Source organism: Protomyctophum bolini (assembly GCF_963924005.1).
Source record: "Protomyctophum bolini genome assembly, chromosome: 19".
Lineage (NCBI taxonomy): Eukaryota > Metazoa > Chordata > Actinopteri > Myctophiformes > Myctophidae > Protomyctophum > Protomyctophum bolini.
In genome coordinates this window covers 17,685,661-17,703,949 of record NC_137880.1, presented here as the reverse complement: position 1 = coordinate 17,703,949, position 18,289 = coordinate 17,685,661, and the positions used below count along the sequence as shown (strand labels likewise).

General features: G+C 42.5%; 1 protein-coding gene across 1 annotated transcript in view; it reads right to left on the bottom strand.

Moving 5' to 3' along the window:
• Positions 1-20: 20 nt before the first annotated feature.
• Positions 21-18,289, bottom strand: part of lama4 (laminin, alpha 4) — a 40,032-nt gene continuing 21,763 nt past the window's right edge. The window contains exons 17-40 of the mRNA XM_080790749.1: positions 17,195-17,288; positions 16,920-17,036; positions 16,324-16,509; positions 15,450-15,589; positions 14,750-14,914; positions 11,942-12,087; positions 11,233-11,395; positions 10,767-10,900; positions 10,469-10,640; positions 10,227-10,358; positions 9,973-10,115; positions 9,612-9,741; positions 8,836-8,973; positions 8,309-8,442; positions 7,710-7,874; positions 6,814-6,946; positions 6,288-6,481; positions 5,961-6,150; positions 5,299-5,454; positions 3,976-4,135; positions 3,021-3,151; positions 2,490-2,583; positions 1,276-1,395; positions 21-922 (exon numbers count right to left, since the gene is read on the bottom strand). Coding sequence (XP_080646875.1) covers positions 777-922; positions 1,276-1,395; positions 2,490-2,583; positions 3,021-3,151; positions 3,976-4,135; positions 5,299-5,454; positions 5,961-6,150; positions 6,288-6,481; positions 6,814-6,946; positions 7,710-7,874; positions 8,309-8,442; positions 8,836-8,973; positions 9,612-9,741; positions 9,973-10,115; positions 10,227-10,358; positions 10,469-10,640; positions 10,767-10,900; positions 11,233-11,395; positions 11,942-12,087; positions 14,750-14,914; positions 15,450-15,589; positions 16,324-16,509; positions 16,920-17,036; positions 17,195-17,288 — 3,483 coding nt within the window. The 3' untranslated portion in view covers positions 21-776. The remainder of the gene's footprint in view (positions 923-1,275; positions 1,396-2,489; positions 2,584-3,020; positions 3,152-3,975; positions 4,136-5,298; positions 5,455-5,960; positions 6,151-6,287; positions 6,482-6,813; positions 6,947-7,709; positions 7,875-8,308; positions 8,443-8,835; positions 8,974-9,611; positions 9,742-9,972; positions 10,116-10,226; positions 10,359-10,468; positions 10,641-10,766; positions 10,901-11,232; positions 11,396-11,941; positions 12,088-14,749; positions 14,915-15,449; positions 15,590-16,323; positions 16,510-16,919; positions 17,037-17,194; positions 17,289-18,289) is intronic.

Here is an 18,289-nt window from a genome sequence, read left to right as displayed (position 1 = left end):
TAAACAATAAAAACAACCTGTTTGTAAAAGATCATTTATTCATCAGGAGGAAACAGTAAAAAATAAGAAAAAATGATAATAACACATTAAAGCTTAAAAAATAAGATTGAGGAGGTGGAACAGAAAGTACTGAGTTGAGGCTGAATTGAGGCTAACAATGTCTAAACATTGTTATTCCTATTTGAGTGCATGTGGGAATAAGGCATAATGATGAAACACAGAAGAATTAAAATACATTATAGGTACCTTTTAATTATTGTCCACTTAACATTTTCCAATCAGATCACATTTTTGATGGCAGAGTTGTAAAAAAACAAAAAACAAGAAGATAATCAACAAAACACAAAAGACAGACATGAAGACAAACATATGATAAAGAGTTAAACATTATGTCCTCCTGAAACATCAATTTTTGATTAAAAAAACAAACAAAAAAACAGTGTTTGGTCAGTGTTGTGAAGCTTGGGATGATAGTGGTGATTCATTGGCACATACGTTATACTTAATTTATACTCCGTCATATATGACTGTGTTGCGCACCGAAAACAGCAAGCTTATGAGCTTGTAGATCTCATATTTTCATCATGCAACACAGAAGTACAGTCACACATGATCGTCTGCTATGCATCGTGTCACTTCCCGTCCACCCCTCTGGTGGAGGGTGGAGCTTCTGTCTACAAAGTATTGTCGCGGCAGGTGCCATCGTGTGGAGTTAAACTTTGACACACTTGAACTCTTCTCTTCAGTCGTACATGTGTGACTGCACCTTTCTGGCTTTATGCCGCTGGACACGTGCCAACGCTGACTGCTCCGCTGACCAGAGCGGCTTTGTTGAGGCTTGCTTGGCTGCCATTGATCGTCAGGTTCCTCATACAGCCTACGTAACCCTTCTTGGTAGCAACGCCTTCTGGGAGGAGAGAGTCTGGAACAAGGAACAATGCAATGCATTTGAAAACATTTCTTCTGCTTTTCTATTATAATATGTATGGGTGCATAGCATTAGTCCGACGTCCCAATAATCGACACCCATAACTCAGACAGTAACCCTATCCCCAAAAAACACTACCCCTAAACACAACCGCACGTGGAAGCCACAGGGTGAGTCTTAATCGGCCACGTAGTCAGACTAACGGAATGTCGGACTAATGCAAGTCGGACTAACGAGTGCCCCCCAATAGATATTAGTCATACGCTCTGATTCTGCGATAACTGGGAAATGATGGACAATCTAAAAATAGTAGTTGTAGTAGTAGTTGATCCCGGGCGGTCACCCACCTGGAGCTCCACCAATGAAAACAGGCGTGCCGTTATCCGTGGAGCTGTGATTTAGAGGTCCCACCACGTGGTTGACCTCAGAGTCCACATCCAGCTGGACGACGTTAGCATCTCGGATCACTGCCATCAAACAGGGAGGGAATAGTTAATATACAGTGCTTGAATCCTATAACCTCTTAAACCCCAGAATCTGTATTGCGGGGAAAACTTCCACAGAAAATAGATCTTCAGTTCTACAAGCTGTACAGTAGATTGCTTGTAGATTCTTCAGCGAAGATATTTAATGTCGAGTGATGATAGAGCCCTGAGGGACTCCACAGAACCATATGGGCTTTAACCCTAGAACACTAACATTCTTTTTGTTATCACTAAACTCGGGTATATTTTATCCATTGTAAAATATTCCATAAAAATACTTCTCATCAAAATAAATTCAAGTACAGCAATACATGGTAACTTGAGGTACTCTTCTTTCATATTTCATGATGACTTTTCACAAAAAACTAACATTTTAAATCATGGGGGCACCTTATCATAGGGGGGAAAAATCAGTGAAAAACGTGTGTATAATTTTAAACAATTTCCTAAAAAACAAATAATGGAGCTGGGAACTTCTCCTTTGGTCCACCCATTCCTGTGACATGTGAGAATGGTCCAGTGGAAGAAAAAAAAAGAAAATAAAGCCCATTGTGAGTGTATGGGGTTTTTCTCTATTACTCTATCACTAAAACCGGGTGAAATTCACCCGAACACCTGCCTTTAGAAAAAACCAGGGATGTGGGCAGGGAAACAAACCTACCTTCTATGATGTCACTGAGCATCATGAAGGTACTGGAAGACCCACCCACCTCAGACATCAGCAACATTATGGAAATTACAACAAAAATAAATGTGTCCGGACAGTCCGGGTGAAGTGGTCCTCACACACCACCAAGTGCGTTTATTTCATGCGATAAATTGGCATTCACTGCCGTTTGTGTCATGACAAATCCACACGACATCCACACGACAAAGAGACAAATATCTTTCACAATGAGTTGCTTTTCACGGTCACCCACAAATAAAAGCACCTGCACTCGTATCAGAATCAACCTGTATGAACGAGGCATCACCAAATTAATAGTTTGACGTGTTCACGCTCCCGGTGTGCAAGGACCTTTAGTCTTACATGTTTTGGAGAGCTGTGCTGTGTTGTTTTTAGAGTGTGTTCTCACCAGTAATTCTGTGCCATCCTCCAGCACACAGGCCCTGTCTCGGAGACACATGCGTGAAGAAGTCACGTACTCCATTGTTCACCAGGACCACCACCTAGACATATAGGCCAGTATCAGTATGTAGCATCAGCAATCGACATCAATCATTATTATCAAGGATAAACTGTCTTTTTATTGATTGGCATTTTTACTGACAAAAATACATGATTTGTCTTTTGTAAATATCTGTTATATCTGTCAAATCATATTGTTGCTGTCAGGTGGAAATGTGGTGAATGTCCAAAACATTTCCTTTTTTTATTATTATAAAAAACAAACATATTAAAATAGTGAAAATAGCCGATCTACAAGCTCACAGCACAAGTTGTGTGCTTGTAGATCTGCTATTTTCACAACCTTTGTGCGACACTCTTGTACGATGATGCAGGGAATTCATTGAAAAAAACACATAAAAAGCTCAAATGTGGACATACAAGGTTTCTGCCCGACAGCAACGATATGTATAATACTATATCTGTAAGAAAGACCTACCGCCCCTTGATGAATGTACAGGGTGAGATACTCCTGCTCGGCAGTGTACACATGCAGTAGCACGCCAGACGCCACACGGGGGCGCACCTCCACCACCAGCTCAAATCTCTGGCCCAGGTTGAACGTGTCATCTGTGGGAGGAGAAAACCCCAGAGGGACAGAGATGAGGATGGAGTCATTTCAGAGTGTCCATTTCCCTTTGTCTGGGCCTCACATTTTATTTCCTTCTCTCTCAGTGGTCCAGACAGTCCATATATTTATAATATAAAATTCTCTGCACTACGTGCACGTGTAAAAACCTGAGCTGACGGCAGTTGGGTGTGAAATTGCTCGGTGCAACAGCTGCAGCTTGACTGAGCTCACAAAGACCTTGAGGCCTTAATTCAACTCTTCACACCCCTCACTTCAGCCCTATACTTCCCCCCCAGCAACAGAGTCACAGCTGCACTGGGGGTGTCATACAGACTCATACAGTATGGTCCATCCTAACCGAGTTACCGAGTGAGTCTCAGCTTGGTCACTGACAGACCAGCAGGCAGCTGTGGGCATTTTCCAAAAGGAAATCTTAACATAATGTTTTCTAATGAATCTTAACAATGGTATAAAATAGGACTTAGCCTTAGGTGGTGGAACAGGATTGTATGTTAGAGAAGACAAATAAAACCCTATTGATTCTCTTGATTCTTGAATTAGTGCACATGCTGTAATGTGGCACACACCAGATTCCAACTTTCACATTTTGCTCCCCGCTGTCTTATGTTATAGAGTTATTTTGTCTCACTACTCCCAGGGGTCATTCATGGACCCTTGGAACCAAACAGACCCTAATTACAGGTCTGTAACTCACATAGTGGTTTCATTTACGGTTCCATTTGTACACTCTCTGAGTTATGGTGGGGGTTCCGTGACCTTAACAGTAATGCATAGTTTGCATTGGAGCAGAAGAAAACGCTACCCAGGACGACGTATCCTCCCTCCTCAGAGAAGAAAGTGCCTGGCTCAGAGAGCCCTTCAAAGCACGGCGTGACGCCGAACCTCTGAGCTGCCGCGGACAGCCACTGGCCATCGAGCTGCAGGTTCTTCACACAGCCGGTAAAGCTATAGGCAGAGTTTCTCTGCAGGGAGAGAGAGAGAGTACAGCGGAAGTGTATATTATGCATTAACGGCGTGGTTACAGATATGCAGTGCACAATATACAGCCGGTAAAAAATGTCAGGAAGACATATATTAATAACACAGAATGGCGTCTTGCGGAGTTCAAAGTGTTGGGGCAGTTTCCTGCTTGCCTGCTTTCTTGTGGGAACATCATCTAAGTCTGTGCTAGATCAGAGCTAGTGCATCCCAGTATGACCATATATTATGTGCTAGAAAGACCAGTGGGTTATAAATTGCAAAGAAGAATTTTTACTGTCTCTGAATGTTTCATAAAGTTCCTTAGTTGCTACATTGTGAATAGTTTTCCATTCAACCCTGTTGGTTTTGTTGGCTGTAGTTAAAGGGTGTGTAATTGACATTTCTTTGTTCAAATAAGTATTCAATAGCTCTATATCTCAATAACAGTATAATAATAATAACAACAATAATAGTGTTTGTTGAGTAACAGGTACAGTATAGCAATTGTATTGTTAATTAAAGGGGGAAAACTCACACAGGATAGGCTACAGTACACAAACAAGTACAAATTGATGAAGTGATGAAACAAAAACATGAGCAGAGCAGACACATTCAAATGAAGCAGATAAACGATCTTTGAAGGATTGGATTCCCAGCCTGAAGATTTATTCTCTATTTATTACAGAGATGAGAGAGAGAGAGACAGAGAAACTCTTTTTACGGAACAAATACCAAAAATATCTACTACTTTAACCATTATGTTAAACTTTAGCTATTGAAAAATAGCACATCTACAAGCTCATAGCGCGGCACAGAGTGCTACGCTACAAGCTTGTAGATTTGCTATTTTTGAAAAATAGTGAAAACGTGTGCAAATCTTTGAATATATATATTCTGCCACTGCGAACGTTTTTAACTCAAATATTTGCTTCTGGGGGGTCCCTGGCTTTAAATATTTTCAGATGGGGGTCCGTGGCCAAATACAGATAATTCTGGGGGTCCTTAACATGAAAAGGTTTGAGCATCACTGATACGTTTTTCCAAAAACTGTCAGGATTTAGAAGACATTTGTAGAATCTGGTCTCAGGTTAAAGTATTGCCCCATGTCTTCCGCCCCATTTAGCCTTAGCATCGGTCCCCACATCGGTCCCCAGGTGAAGCGTACCTGAATGTTCTTCTGGGCTCTCCCTGGGGGAACGCCACCGACGTAGAGAGGCCCCGTGACGTGCCAGGAGACATTGCTGCCCTGGGCTTTGTCTTCCAGCACGGTGAGCCCATCAATTATTAATCGACCCATGTTTCTGTCACGGATAAAAATAATCTGAAGCAGGGAGAGAGAGGAGAGATGAGGTTGTCACTGTATGTATGAATGAATGCAGACATGTGTTGAAAGCGTGATTTGTATTTATTTATTAATGGGAAATGTATTAATTAGGATAGGTAACTACTAACTGCTCTAAACATTGTGACAGGCTTTGTCTAAATATCCTATTACTATAGAGAATAACAGTAATAATGAGGGATGATGCCTCTGAATTGGAACTGTCACAGCAATTACTGTGACCGTTCCAATTCAGAGGCCTCAACCCAAATCCTCAGTGTTCATTTATCCATTTGTAACTCAGAGAATATACAAATGTCACGTTTGTACGTTAAAGTAACAGGGATGATTTTACTGTGTTGAAACTGTGATGTAGTCCTTAAAGGTGTCCTTAAACCATAAGGTGTTGGGAATGTTCTCAATCCTGACCTTTGAAAAACCTCTACAAAAACTTCTAGTACTAACAATGTGCCTTTTGCTCAAACAGGATAAGTCATGCAACTTACATTGTGCCATGCTCCGTCATTGTATTTCTCGTGGCTCCTGATCTTGACTCTCTGGTCAGCCACGTTGAATGTGTATACCAGCTTCCCATGAGCCAGGAACACAGACATGAAGTTGTCCTCCTGCTCGTCTGATACATAAAAGATGAGGCCGAACGACGACTGGGTCTTCAGAGACAGCGAGAAGTGGGACCTGGGACATGATGGGAGGAGGATTTACTCAAACGTGCGCTAAAGGCACCGACAAACTCTTGAAGGGGAAGTGAGTGAGTTTTTAAACAGACTTGACCTTTAAGGTTATTCCAAAGGGCGCTACCACCATACACTCACCTCTCAGAAAGAGATTGTGGGAGGTCTGTGTACTCTTGTCTGCTATGGCCGACGCCGCCATAGCGGTGGGCTTGGCGGGCAGCTCGGGGCCTCGAGGACAAGTAGCAGGGCATCACTTCTGCCTCGGACGGCTCATGGCCATCGCTCCTCAGTCCCATGAGGCCGAGTGGGAGGCTGAACTTGTCTCTGCCCACCTTAGTGAGAAAGCAGATAGCAAGCATGCATGGGTTGACATTTAGTGATTTGGGCTGAATGATCAATGTCAATTTAGTACTGAACATGTGCCACATTTGATCAACAATGACGATCATGCGTTTTCGATCATGCGAGCAGTATGATTTCAACTGACTGTTTAGCCCTATTTCAAAATGACACAGACCACGTCCTGAATGAAACGTCACATGTGACACATGTGTATAGGCAGAAGAATATATGGCATAAAAGGGACAAAGACTGACAGATGCAGAGATCTCCATACATTGAAATATCATTCGGATCGGATTAGTTTGTTCAAATGTTACAGTACCTTCCTGGACTGGGTGTGTTTGGACTTGGACAGCAGGGCAGCAGGTGGTCCCTCCACAGGACAGTCCTGGAGAGAGGCTCCCACGTTCTCTGTGTAGCGCTGGAAGTCCTCAGGCTCAATGTCCCTGTCCTGTCTGCATGAGAGAGAGAGAGACTCTCAACACAACAAAGCAACTGTGTTTCCATGGCAACAAACAATGTTCTCAAACTCTTAAGTTCAAGATTTATTTGAGTCTCTCTCTCTCTCTCTCTCTCTCTCTCTCTCTCTCTCTCTCTCTCTCTCTAAGCTAAATCTGTAATTACAATGCAGTCTGGAGAGACATGAAACAGATGCCGTCTGTTCCACTGTCTAATTTCCCCAAGGTATGTTCTGTACATTTTCATGTACTATGTACATAACAAATGCCCCATCTCACATATACAGTAGTAGGCTATAGTATCTATCTTGCATCCATCTTGCTCTACGCAGAATGTTTTTTACCCTTTATATAGGAGATGCTATTTTGTCTTCTTTTCTTTATGTTTCTAGTTTTTAAACTGCCCTTGATTATGATTTGCTATATGTTGTTTGTGTTTTTTTAACCTTGTACTGTACAGCACTTTGGAACCTTGCTCTGAAAGGTGCTACAGTATATAAATAAAGTTCATTATCATTATCATTGCATAGATAATTAATCACATAAGGCCAAGGACCCCAACAATTAGTATTTTCAATCAATTACACACACCATGAAGCATATATATATATATATATATATATATATATATATATATATATATATATATATATATATATATATATATATATTTATATATATATACACAATTACACACACACACACACACACACACACACACACACACACACACACACACACACACACTCTGTGGGTATACCTGTTGATGTAGACATAGCTGATGCAGCCTGTGAAGTTCTTGACGGTGCTGCTGGGAGCCCCGCCCAAGTAGAAAGTCTTCACAGAGGGATCTGATGAGGTTGGTGTGGCAGATGATGGACGTTTCTTCTCCTGTTTGTCTTTGTCATCCACTATCAGCTCATACCTTGGATAGACAGGCCAGCACTTAGTCAGACATTTGTTCAAACTGGTTTTTAATCTATCTATCTATCATACCTTTAAATACAGAATCAAGTGTGTGTTTAAGGGGGTGCATACTTAGTTTAGACTGGTCATTGGTTAGACATGGGTTAAGGTTAGGTTTAGGTGTGCTGCCCCATGGGAGGTTAGGGTTAGGGTGAGGGTTTGAGATAGGTTGTAGTTGTAGGACTAATGACTGGTCTAACCAATGTCTAGTCTAAACCAAAAACTGTCGAAACTAAGTACTGCACCCGTGTTTAAGTTATTCTTCATTTTGCTGGGGACCCCCCTGGAACCCACTCAAAGACCCCCGGGGGTTCCGCGGACCCAACTTTGAGAAGTACAGTAGTGTTTTAAAGTCTGAGGGTTTGAGGGTTGTGTACATCGGAAGGAGCTTACTTCTGGTTGTTTACTGACGCCACAATGAAGTGAGTCCTTCCATCGTGGTACTGCCTCTTGGTGGACTTGACTCTGGTCCCTTTGGTGTTGAGCACCACAGCTCCGTTCTCCAGGGAGATGCTGAACTCATCCGTCTGCAATGGAATGTTCACTTCACAGGTGAGATCCAGCTACACTGGACGACGGTCACAGTCTATGACGCTGGTTCTCAAACACACAATTTTAATGGTAATATAACATAAATAAAATAAATATCATGGTATGTTTTCTTTACAAAAATGATTTTGGCAAAAAAAAAATTGCACCGGCAGATTGGCGTCTGGCTAACACGGCCCACCCATTCAAATATCCAGTACGGTCTAAGCTCTGTCGTTAGCATGAGATAGGTTTGGTGGTCTCTTGAAATGGGCAGGGTGGGGTATGATTTTATTATGATTTGAACATCCAGTGTGAGATCAAATCACTTATCAACACAATTTTCATGATACTTAACACTTAATTTAAGACATATATAGAGATGCGTTTACCCCCTCTTTGTGGTAGAACAGTTGTCCAGACTGTTGCAGAGTTCTGAAGTTGAGTCCTCCCTCAAAGGAATCGAATGGTGAAATCTTGGCCGTTGACCCCAGGTAGCCTGCTCCAGTGAAGTAGGCTTTACGGGACATCTGTTTAAAACACACATCTCACTCTCACATCACATCAAACTGCCTCGTCCTGTTAGCTTACGTTTCAATGAGCCCACAATGGGGATATTGATTGGCTCAGGTACCAGCTGCACTGACATCCAATCATTCTTTCTCACTTGAAGATGATTTGAGGTATTGTGTTTAAACTTTAGTTTTAGTGTGGGGGGTGTGTGCGCGTGTGTGTGTGTGTGTGTGTGTGTGTGTGTGTGTGTGTGTGTGTGTGTGTGTGTGTGTGTGTGTGTGTGTGTGTGTGTGTGTGTATGTGTGTGTGTGTGTGTGTGTGTGTGTTCTAGATCTGCTATTTTCACTGCTTTGGTGTGACACTCTTGCATGACAAAGTAGGGCACTAACGCTCTCAAAATGTTACAATTATTATTTTTGGTATTCAGACAGCCAGTAAAACACTCACAATCTCTGTGACACATCTAGGGGCCACAATATAGATTCAAAAATGTTCCTATAAGCTTCGTCATTGGTCAAAAAAAAACACGGTTGAAATGACTAACCAATCAGGAAGTAGACAGGCAGGAAAAAGAAGAAGAAGAATATGGACTCACTTACGCGGTTTCTACCCGACGGCAACGATATGCAAGTATGTGGAGTGACACTGTACTTACAAAGGACTCCTCTGGGCATCCGTTGCTGATACCAATGGTACCGGGCTCCTCCAGAAGGTTAAAGTCTTTCTTCTGGAACTGGAAGCCTTTGACGCAGCCTTTCAGGCCCCGCACAGAGGACAGCTCAGGCCTGTGGAGGTGAAAGTAACCCGTTCTTTAAGACTAAGAGCATTGACGGGTGCAACACTTAGTCAAACTAATTGATTATAATACATTTTAATAAACTTATCAATAGTGTGTTTTTTTGAATAGCAAAAACAGCTACAAGCTCAGTTTCTAGATCTGCTTTTATTTACCATGAAGCAGAATGCATGAAGTTTACAGTTGTTGCAGTGATGCAGGCTGGCAGTGGCACACTCACCTGGAAAGGAGGATTTGTGAAGGTGCTCCTCCGATGTAGAGGTCTGAGAAAGGCAGTGTGGTCTTTGGATTCTCCATGGACTTGACGTGACTCTTGTCCACCAGTAGGATCACCTTCTTTGACTGATGGTAAATCACAGACACCTGTGGAAATAAAATGGCCAAAAGTGAAGATTGTTATAATTGTATCGTTTCTCACTCTCTTTGCGATGGTTTGCTTCTGGCTTGTGGTGAGGATGAGAGGCCTATATGTACCTCATGGTAACGTGCATCGTTGATCTTCAGTTTTGGTATGTTGTTCTCCATAAGATTTGGCCCGTTGCTAAAGCCAAAGTCATACATGAGGCGCAGGTAGCCATTCTTTAATTCCAATAGGAAGAATTTATCCTGAGAAAAAAAAAATGTATTAAAAAACATAGCTTCTAAACAGCCGTGTTAAGCTTCGGAACAACAAATATTTAAATTTGGGATTAACTATAACCTCTGGTTAAACTTACTCCATTGACCATGAGCAGTAGTACACCATTGTTTGCTACCGTTCGTACAGCGATGTCAAATCTGGTCACAACGCCAAACTTGCCCCTCCTCTCAATGTTATTGATGAGTGCATAGCCTGTTCCATCAAACAGGTAGCTGACAATACGACTCTGAGAGAATGCCAACTTGTATCTGAAAGCAAAAGCAAAAATAATTGAATTATTAGTTAATTATTATTAGCATTATCCTTAGATATTTATTTTCCTTAGAAAATAAATGTGAACCTGTGAACTTAAGGAACAGCCACAGTAGGGGTACCTGGGACATGGTGCTGATGTGACCACATCAACCTTGTGGGTCTCTTTGAAATTATACAGGCTGATGACGTCGTTGTTGATGGAGGCCATCTCGATGCACCCCACAAACGGAGCAAGGCTGAGAGGAGGTGGCAGCTAAAAGGAATACATAATCAGCATTTAAATTTAAACATGAACTCTACAGTATCCCTATTATAGGTCTGCTGTACAGTCAGCAAAAAATTACAAGCTAAAAATAATTGGTGTAGAGGGGGAAAAAGGAGGGGACAAAATACCTGGGGGACCCCAGTCAATAAAATATACAGGGTTTAAGTGGTTAAGGATCAGTTGATTGTGCAACACAATTTGCAGAGTATCAACTAAACTAAAGTCATTGCAGCAACATGACCGACAAACTTAAATCGGTCGACATGATTAAAAGACAATCTCAAGAGCATTTTGACACGGTCCAAACTCAGTGGTGGTACCTTGACATCGTTCGGAACGCCACCCACAAAGAAGACCACATCTTTGGGGTCGATGTCAAACAGTGCGTCCGTGCCCGGAGCTTCCCCTTTCTGGATGAACTTCTGCTCGTCCGTGGAGGTCTGACTGGGCACGGTGAGGAAGAGCTTTCCATGTCTGCCCAACCTGCCGCCGAGAAGAGAGCACGGAGAAACAAACACGTCACGATGTCGTCGTCGACACTTGTTACAGGCATAACCTGCATAACCTTGATCTCTAAAGTCAGTGCTTCCATAACCTTGGATCTCTAAAGTCAGTGCTTCATAACCTTGGATCTCTAAAGTCAGTGCTTCATAACCTTGGATCTCTAAAGTCAGTGCTTCCCAAACACTGGGTCGGGACCCATTTGTGGGTCACGGACATATTTGTATGGGTCCCTTTATATTTGGTTTCCTACATTTTGTTTTTAATTATTAGTATTTCTAAACATTCTCAATAAACATTCCCCCAAAAAGTTCATGAATTAGATTCAATGATTTGAAAGAAAGAAAGAAAGAAAGAAAGAAAGAAAGAAAGAAAAATCTAAGAAATGTTATAGAAAGAAATGTTTAATGGGGTAAGTAGTTATTTTTCACTAGTTTGGGTCCCGGGCAAACATCTAATCTCTCTTTTGGGTCACAGGCTAAAACGTTTGGGAACCATTGCTCTCTAAGTAAGTGTGTACAGCAGTACCTCTCTACTTTGATGTAGTTGAAGACTGCAGGCCACTGGCTGACAGGCTTTGAACTCAGCGGGATCTCCACGTCGTCACTGCCGAGGTTGTACACGAACACCAGGTTGTCATTCTTGATGGCCAGGCCCATGTAGTCCTTCATGCCCTATAGTGTAGGAAGACACAGCACCAATCATTTAACACTACTATGTAGAGTGTTGTCCCTTATCGCCAAATTCTAACTTTTTGTGTTTTTCGTCCATCAATCCATCTTCAACCGCTTATCCATATAGTCTATCTAGACTTCCCTCTCCAGGGCAACATTAGTGACTTCCTCCTTGGGGATCCCGAGACGTTCCAAGGCCAGTGAGTTGTTTGTTCTGCCCCGGGGTCTCCTCCCAGTGAAACATGCCTCGAGGACCTCCGTAGGGAGACACCCGAGAGGCATCCTAACCAGATGCCCGAACCACCTAAGCTGGTGGTGGTTCGGGCACCAGCTTAGGTTGCTCCTTTCCAGGCGAAAAAGCAGCGACTCTACTCTGAGTCTCTCTCGTGTGACTAAACTTCTCGCCCTATCTCTAAGGGAGATGCCAGCCACCCGTCGAAGAAAACTCATTTCGGCCTAACTTGAACCATACTCCACAAGCTCGAAACGCAGTGCGAAGCGACGCGTTTTGAGCTTATAAATCTGCTACTTTTGACATTTTTCAATGCGAATCCTGAAAATGAACAGATTTGGACATAGAGGTTTCCACCCCACGGAGACTATATAACTACTACATAATCATACTAGCCTACAGCAATATATTCAGTGTCCGCCTCTTACAGCTCAAATCAAAAGTCTTGATTATGTACTGTATAATAACTGTATGCATACTGTATATGGACAAACATCGACAAACTTAAATATGACAATATTTCTGATCAAAAACCTCAATATCGATAATAACATACTGTGGGGATGACTAGTGGAGCTTTACCAGAATATTTGCACAATAAGGCTTTTGATACTGTAGTGTACATAATCATTCGTAGTGCTATGCAATATCTATGTCGGCAAATGCAAAAAACTAGAACAGTCAGGTCAGCTCAAGATGACAGGACAACACGTACTGTACATGCCATATCACAATATTACTACGTGACATGCAGCAATTAGGGAGGTCAGCAATCTTGGTATTTAGGATGGGGGACTGCACCCTCAATACCCTCATACCTGCCTGACTACTTCTAAAGTGAGTGACACCCATAGCCACAACACTAGAGGGAGCAACAATGACCAGGTACCGTAACCACCCAAATGCAAAGCAAACCAGGGGAAATTCTCACTACTCTGCCACCAAAATGTGGAACGCCCTGACACCATCCATTAAAGTTAAACTAAAGCATGTGTATGTCCTGAAACATCATCTATCAGGAGACCACAAGGGGAGGTCAATGCAAATTCCCGTCGAAAGGAGGTGTCACTCGCTGCTGCGTTTCTCCTTTGTACATAGTGCTTGTATTTGTTGATGACATGTATTTTTGTGTAAATGCTTTATGCTATTTTGATTCATTGAATATATAGGACCACCATGGAAACAATCCCCAGGACATTTTTGTGTTTAGCCTATTTTGTCTGACTCATTTCTACCGAATACAGTATTCAATAAAAAAAATAAAAGAATAAACCTATACCAAATCCTATACGATATCCATTCTGGGTCACAGTGTTGACATAATTATATCAAATATGTCCAAAACCCTAATTATGAGATACTATCAATTACACACAAAATAAATACAGTATAATGACATTTCTGCGGGACATCATTATATTTCTTTCCATGACTATTTAAAAACACGCCCATCCATCATGTTTGACTGCATGGATGGGTCATGCTGGGAGTGATTACTAAGGGCTCAATAGCTGTGAAGCAGAGCTTCTGCATAGATGCCAGTGGCTGTGGAATCACCATGGTGAAGTACCGTCAAGCCTGAGTTATACGTAGCTGCGCGTGGGTTGTTGCGCATGGAAATAGGCAGATCTACAAGCTCTCAAAGCGCCATGAGGCAACGCATTGTGCACGTGTAGATTTGCTATATTTTCCGATGTGCAACACCGGCCCACAACCAAGTATAAATCAGGCAATATAAACAGAACAGAGAGGCCCGTAGTGTGAAGCCCTTCTGTCTCTGTGCCCTGGTGGGTAGCGATCCAATGGTATTTATGCAAATGATCCCAATCTTTGATGTTGCATGCACGCAGAAATGCACGAGCACACACACACACACACACACACACACACACACACACACACACACACACACACACACACACACACACACACACACGTTACAGGCGTCTCATGGAGACCCCTTGAAAAAGGCAACAGTGTACTTTCAAAGGTGTTCGTTTTTTTTCTCCTCTTACTCAGATGATCACAACAAAGTACAAATTATTCATCTCCTGTTCTGTTTCATGTATTTTTATCTTTACCCTTGTCCTCTGGTTCCAAGTTTGCAAAGTAAACAACTAGTAATGTACAAGGATTAGGGATAGGGTACCAAAAAGATTTAGGGAGATTTAGGGTTCTTGCTTGGACCACCCCGGATTTAGCCCTCCTCCAATTATGCTGGTCCGCTTGACTTTGACAACCATCCCATGCATCTCTAGTTCAGCCTAAATTTGAATGATGTCTAGTCAATTATGTTTCGTTGTCACTGCTGTGAACGGGCTGCAAATGAATAGCCTCTGGTGACTGGAACACAGCTCACTGTTTATACCGTTATCTATGCTTTCAAATGTTTCCCAGCACCTAAAAAGAAAACAAGATATAATATCTCACATTTCTGTCTCCCAGGTAGAAGATGAAGCGGTCCTCGATGGGGTCCGTGTCGGGGTCCACTCTGATGAACAAGCTGATGGACGTCACCGTCTTCAGTTCCTCCAGGTTAGCGTGAGGATGCACCTCCACCGAGGAGTGGCCATTGAACTTCATGGACACTTGCACCTGAGGTGAGGATGACGTTTGATGGCCACAGAGAAACGACAATTAGAAGAAAACTAGGATTAGGATCCATTCCACACAAGCCAATATATGGATCTTGGACTTGACGGAGTTGACGCCAATGTGGACCAGCCTGTGACATCAATCCTATATGACGGTATAAAAGAAAAATAGTCTTTTATACCCTGTTCACATATTACTGTATGTGAAAAAATTACACTTGTGTGAAGTGAGGAGCGCCCGCTGTGGCTGCCACATTATATCACTGCTTAAATCTGTATACCTGTGTGCCATATGACGTCATGTCTGAAAGCCAGACATTGGAGGGGATATACATACTTCCCCACAAAAAAGCCATGTGGAGCTACTTCTGTGGCCTACTGGCAGTGTTAAATACAAAGTGTGGTGTTGATTGGACTATAGACTTTCAGCAGACAGACACAGCTTAGTGTGGCACTGTGGGAGAATCATGTAGAAAATATATCTATCGTCCGCCCTAATGTACAAAATCACCAGCGTTCAACTGCTCCATGCTGACCTTTTTGGCTACACTCCTAGCCTGCGCTATGAGCTCCCTTATCCTCAGGATGTTGGTGGTCACATTGTTCACTGGTTTCTTCTCCTCCACCACCTTCAGCTTGTCCAGCAGTTCAGGCATCATCGTGTTCAGTTGATCCACTGTGAACCACGTCAACAGAGAGGAAACGCCATTTAAAGTGATACCAAACAAGACTTTGATAAGGATGCATCCATTTATTTGCCCCTAGTGTAGAACCTCTCCGGCAGTATCTAAAATCCTTTGTTAGGACTGGCAGCCTCAAATGCCAAACACGGCTCTAACCCCAAACCCCAAATGAATAGAGCCCATAGCTTTGTCCATAGCTTCATCATCTGATCTGCTTCATGATTTGATTCATCTCATCTCATGTCACGTGTAGCCTATCATGTTGTGTCGTGTCATGTCACGTCTCATCTAATCTCCATCCAATATGGTTTTCTCTCAGCACAAAACTTAAAACCGTCCAATTTTGAAGTTTAGTTTACTTTGATTATTATTACAAAACATACAGTAAACCCTTCAGCACTATATACATATCGACTATTTGAAAATAGCCGATCTGCTATTTTCAAAATATTTTGATACATTTGAAAACTTGAAATGAGACATTCTGCATAGTGAGTACTATCTACTTTTGGTACTTTACGTACATTTTGATGCCAATACTTTTGTACATTCTGAATTTTGGACTTTTACTTGTAACGCAGTAGTTCTACCTTGCAGTATTGATACTTCTACCTAAGTAAAACAAAATAGTATTTATCCCATTCTTCCCACCATTCCCACCATTCTTCTGTGCGTTAGAATCTGATCTCAGGTCAGAATGGCTTATTCCACCACTGGGTTCAGGTACCTGCGTCCCCGGCAGAGATGACGGCACTTTGGAAGGCCTCTGTGGAGTACTCGTTGTTCCTCATGTTGGTGGCCCACTCCTCCACCTTGGTGCTGATGGGGCTGATGGTCTGGAGGACCTCCACGGAGCGGTTCAGCGTTCTCCCTGCGATTCCCTGGGTGTCCTCCAGACGCTTTGATGTTCTGTCTACAAAGTCACCATGAAGAGCACGTTAGGAAACGACGGTCTTTGAATTAGGTTTCTTTCTTTACTTTCTTTCCTTCTCGATCTTTGAGCGGTGCATACTGTCCCTATGTGACTGTCCCTATGTATGTTTGGAGTATGAACAGCCGCAATACCGCTGGGTGAACTAAAGTGGCACTATTGTGTGCCTTAAAACACACACGCACACGTGCACGCACACACACGCACTGCACTGCACTGCACTGCACTGCACTGCACTGCACTGCACTGCACTGCACTGCACTGCAGTTCACCCGTGTGAACTCAGCAAATGAAAATGTTCCAATATCATCTGCACTACAGTATACCCTTTCCCATTTCATAATTCTCATTTCACAATAAACTAGACGTGAAATAATGTGAGTTCCTCTTACCCGGCTGAATGCCACTGATGTCCTGGACAACTTCAGCCAGTTTCCTGCTGTTCAGATCCATGGTCTCCTGGGTCTCCTCGATATACTTCAGCTTGTCGGTCACTTCGCCTTCTACCTCTGTCAAGGAAACCAGACACCACAAAGCATGAAGGGAAGGGTTGGATTTGCAGGAGGCATAGGGGGAATCCAAGGCTCTACTTTTGATAATAATATGATTATTATAAAAAAGAAATTACAAATTGAACTGTGGGAATCACAAGTGAAATGCTTCGTACCAAGTTGTTCCGAGCGTAGCGTGACAGATTCCTTAAAAACATTGTCGGCCTGTGTCAGCAGGAATCCAAGCTGCGTCTTGATCCCTGCAGTAGCCTACAACAACACAGAACCAGGAATGTAAATGGAACAAAATAAAAATCTTGACTGATTCAAATCTTCCATCAGTGGATTTGTTTTTGCGCCCAGATACCCCGTCCAGGACAGGCTTAAGTTCAGACGCGCCTCCTCAGGATTCTTTGATTTAGCATTATGAACCCGTTGAGACGAATACTGGACAACTCACCCCGGTGCTTGCCCGTTTTTCCTCCCAGAATTTTCCCCAGTGAGGGGGATAACTTTGAATAATGCTATTGGCTGTTTGTATTCTTTTTGGAAAAATATAAAAAGATACTCCTGTGGAAAGGCTATATTATTTTACTTATATTGACCCTATAAACAATTTAGTATTATTTAGTATTATGTAAGGTTTTGCTCACTCAAATGGTACCTCATCAAATAATCCCCACATATCCTACAACAACTTCTGTGAACAGACTTCACTGTAGTAGCTTTTCATAAATTATATTAGTACTTAGGCTGTCTGCTGTCATGAAAGTTTATAGTTAGAGAAATTCAAAGTCCAGCCGTCTGCTGTCCAGCCTCTCCCACCCCTCACTGGGGAAAATTCTGGGAGGAAAACAGAAACGGTGTGAGTTGTCTTGTTACCGTTGAGACTGCATGCCCTTGCATGACCCAATGCAGGGTTTCGAACCCACAACCTTCCGCATGAAAGGCATATGCTCTAACCACTACACTAGGGTGGCCCCAGGGGGGCAGTCAGACAGATTTTTTGTGAAGCCACTAAGGAAATGAAAGTTCATATAATGGCCTGTTGTGGCGCTATCATTTGGGCCCAACTTCACCTAGACTGTATTACCTTAATAAACATGGTCATGAATACTTCCAGTCACTAGTTTAAAGTCTCATTTCTAATGTCATAATATTCTTTTTGGAAAATGATGGCCCCATTTATAAAAAAAATGACCATAAAGTCGCGCATGTTCTGAGGGGCGTGGCTACCGTTACAGTTCATGAACGGGATCCCCCACCCACTC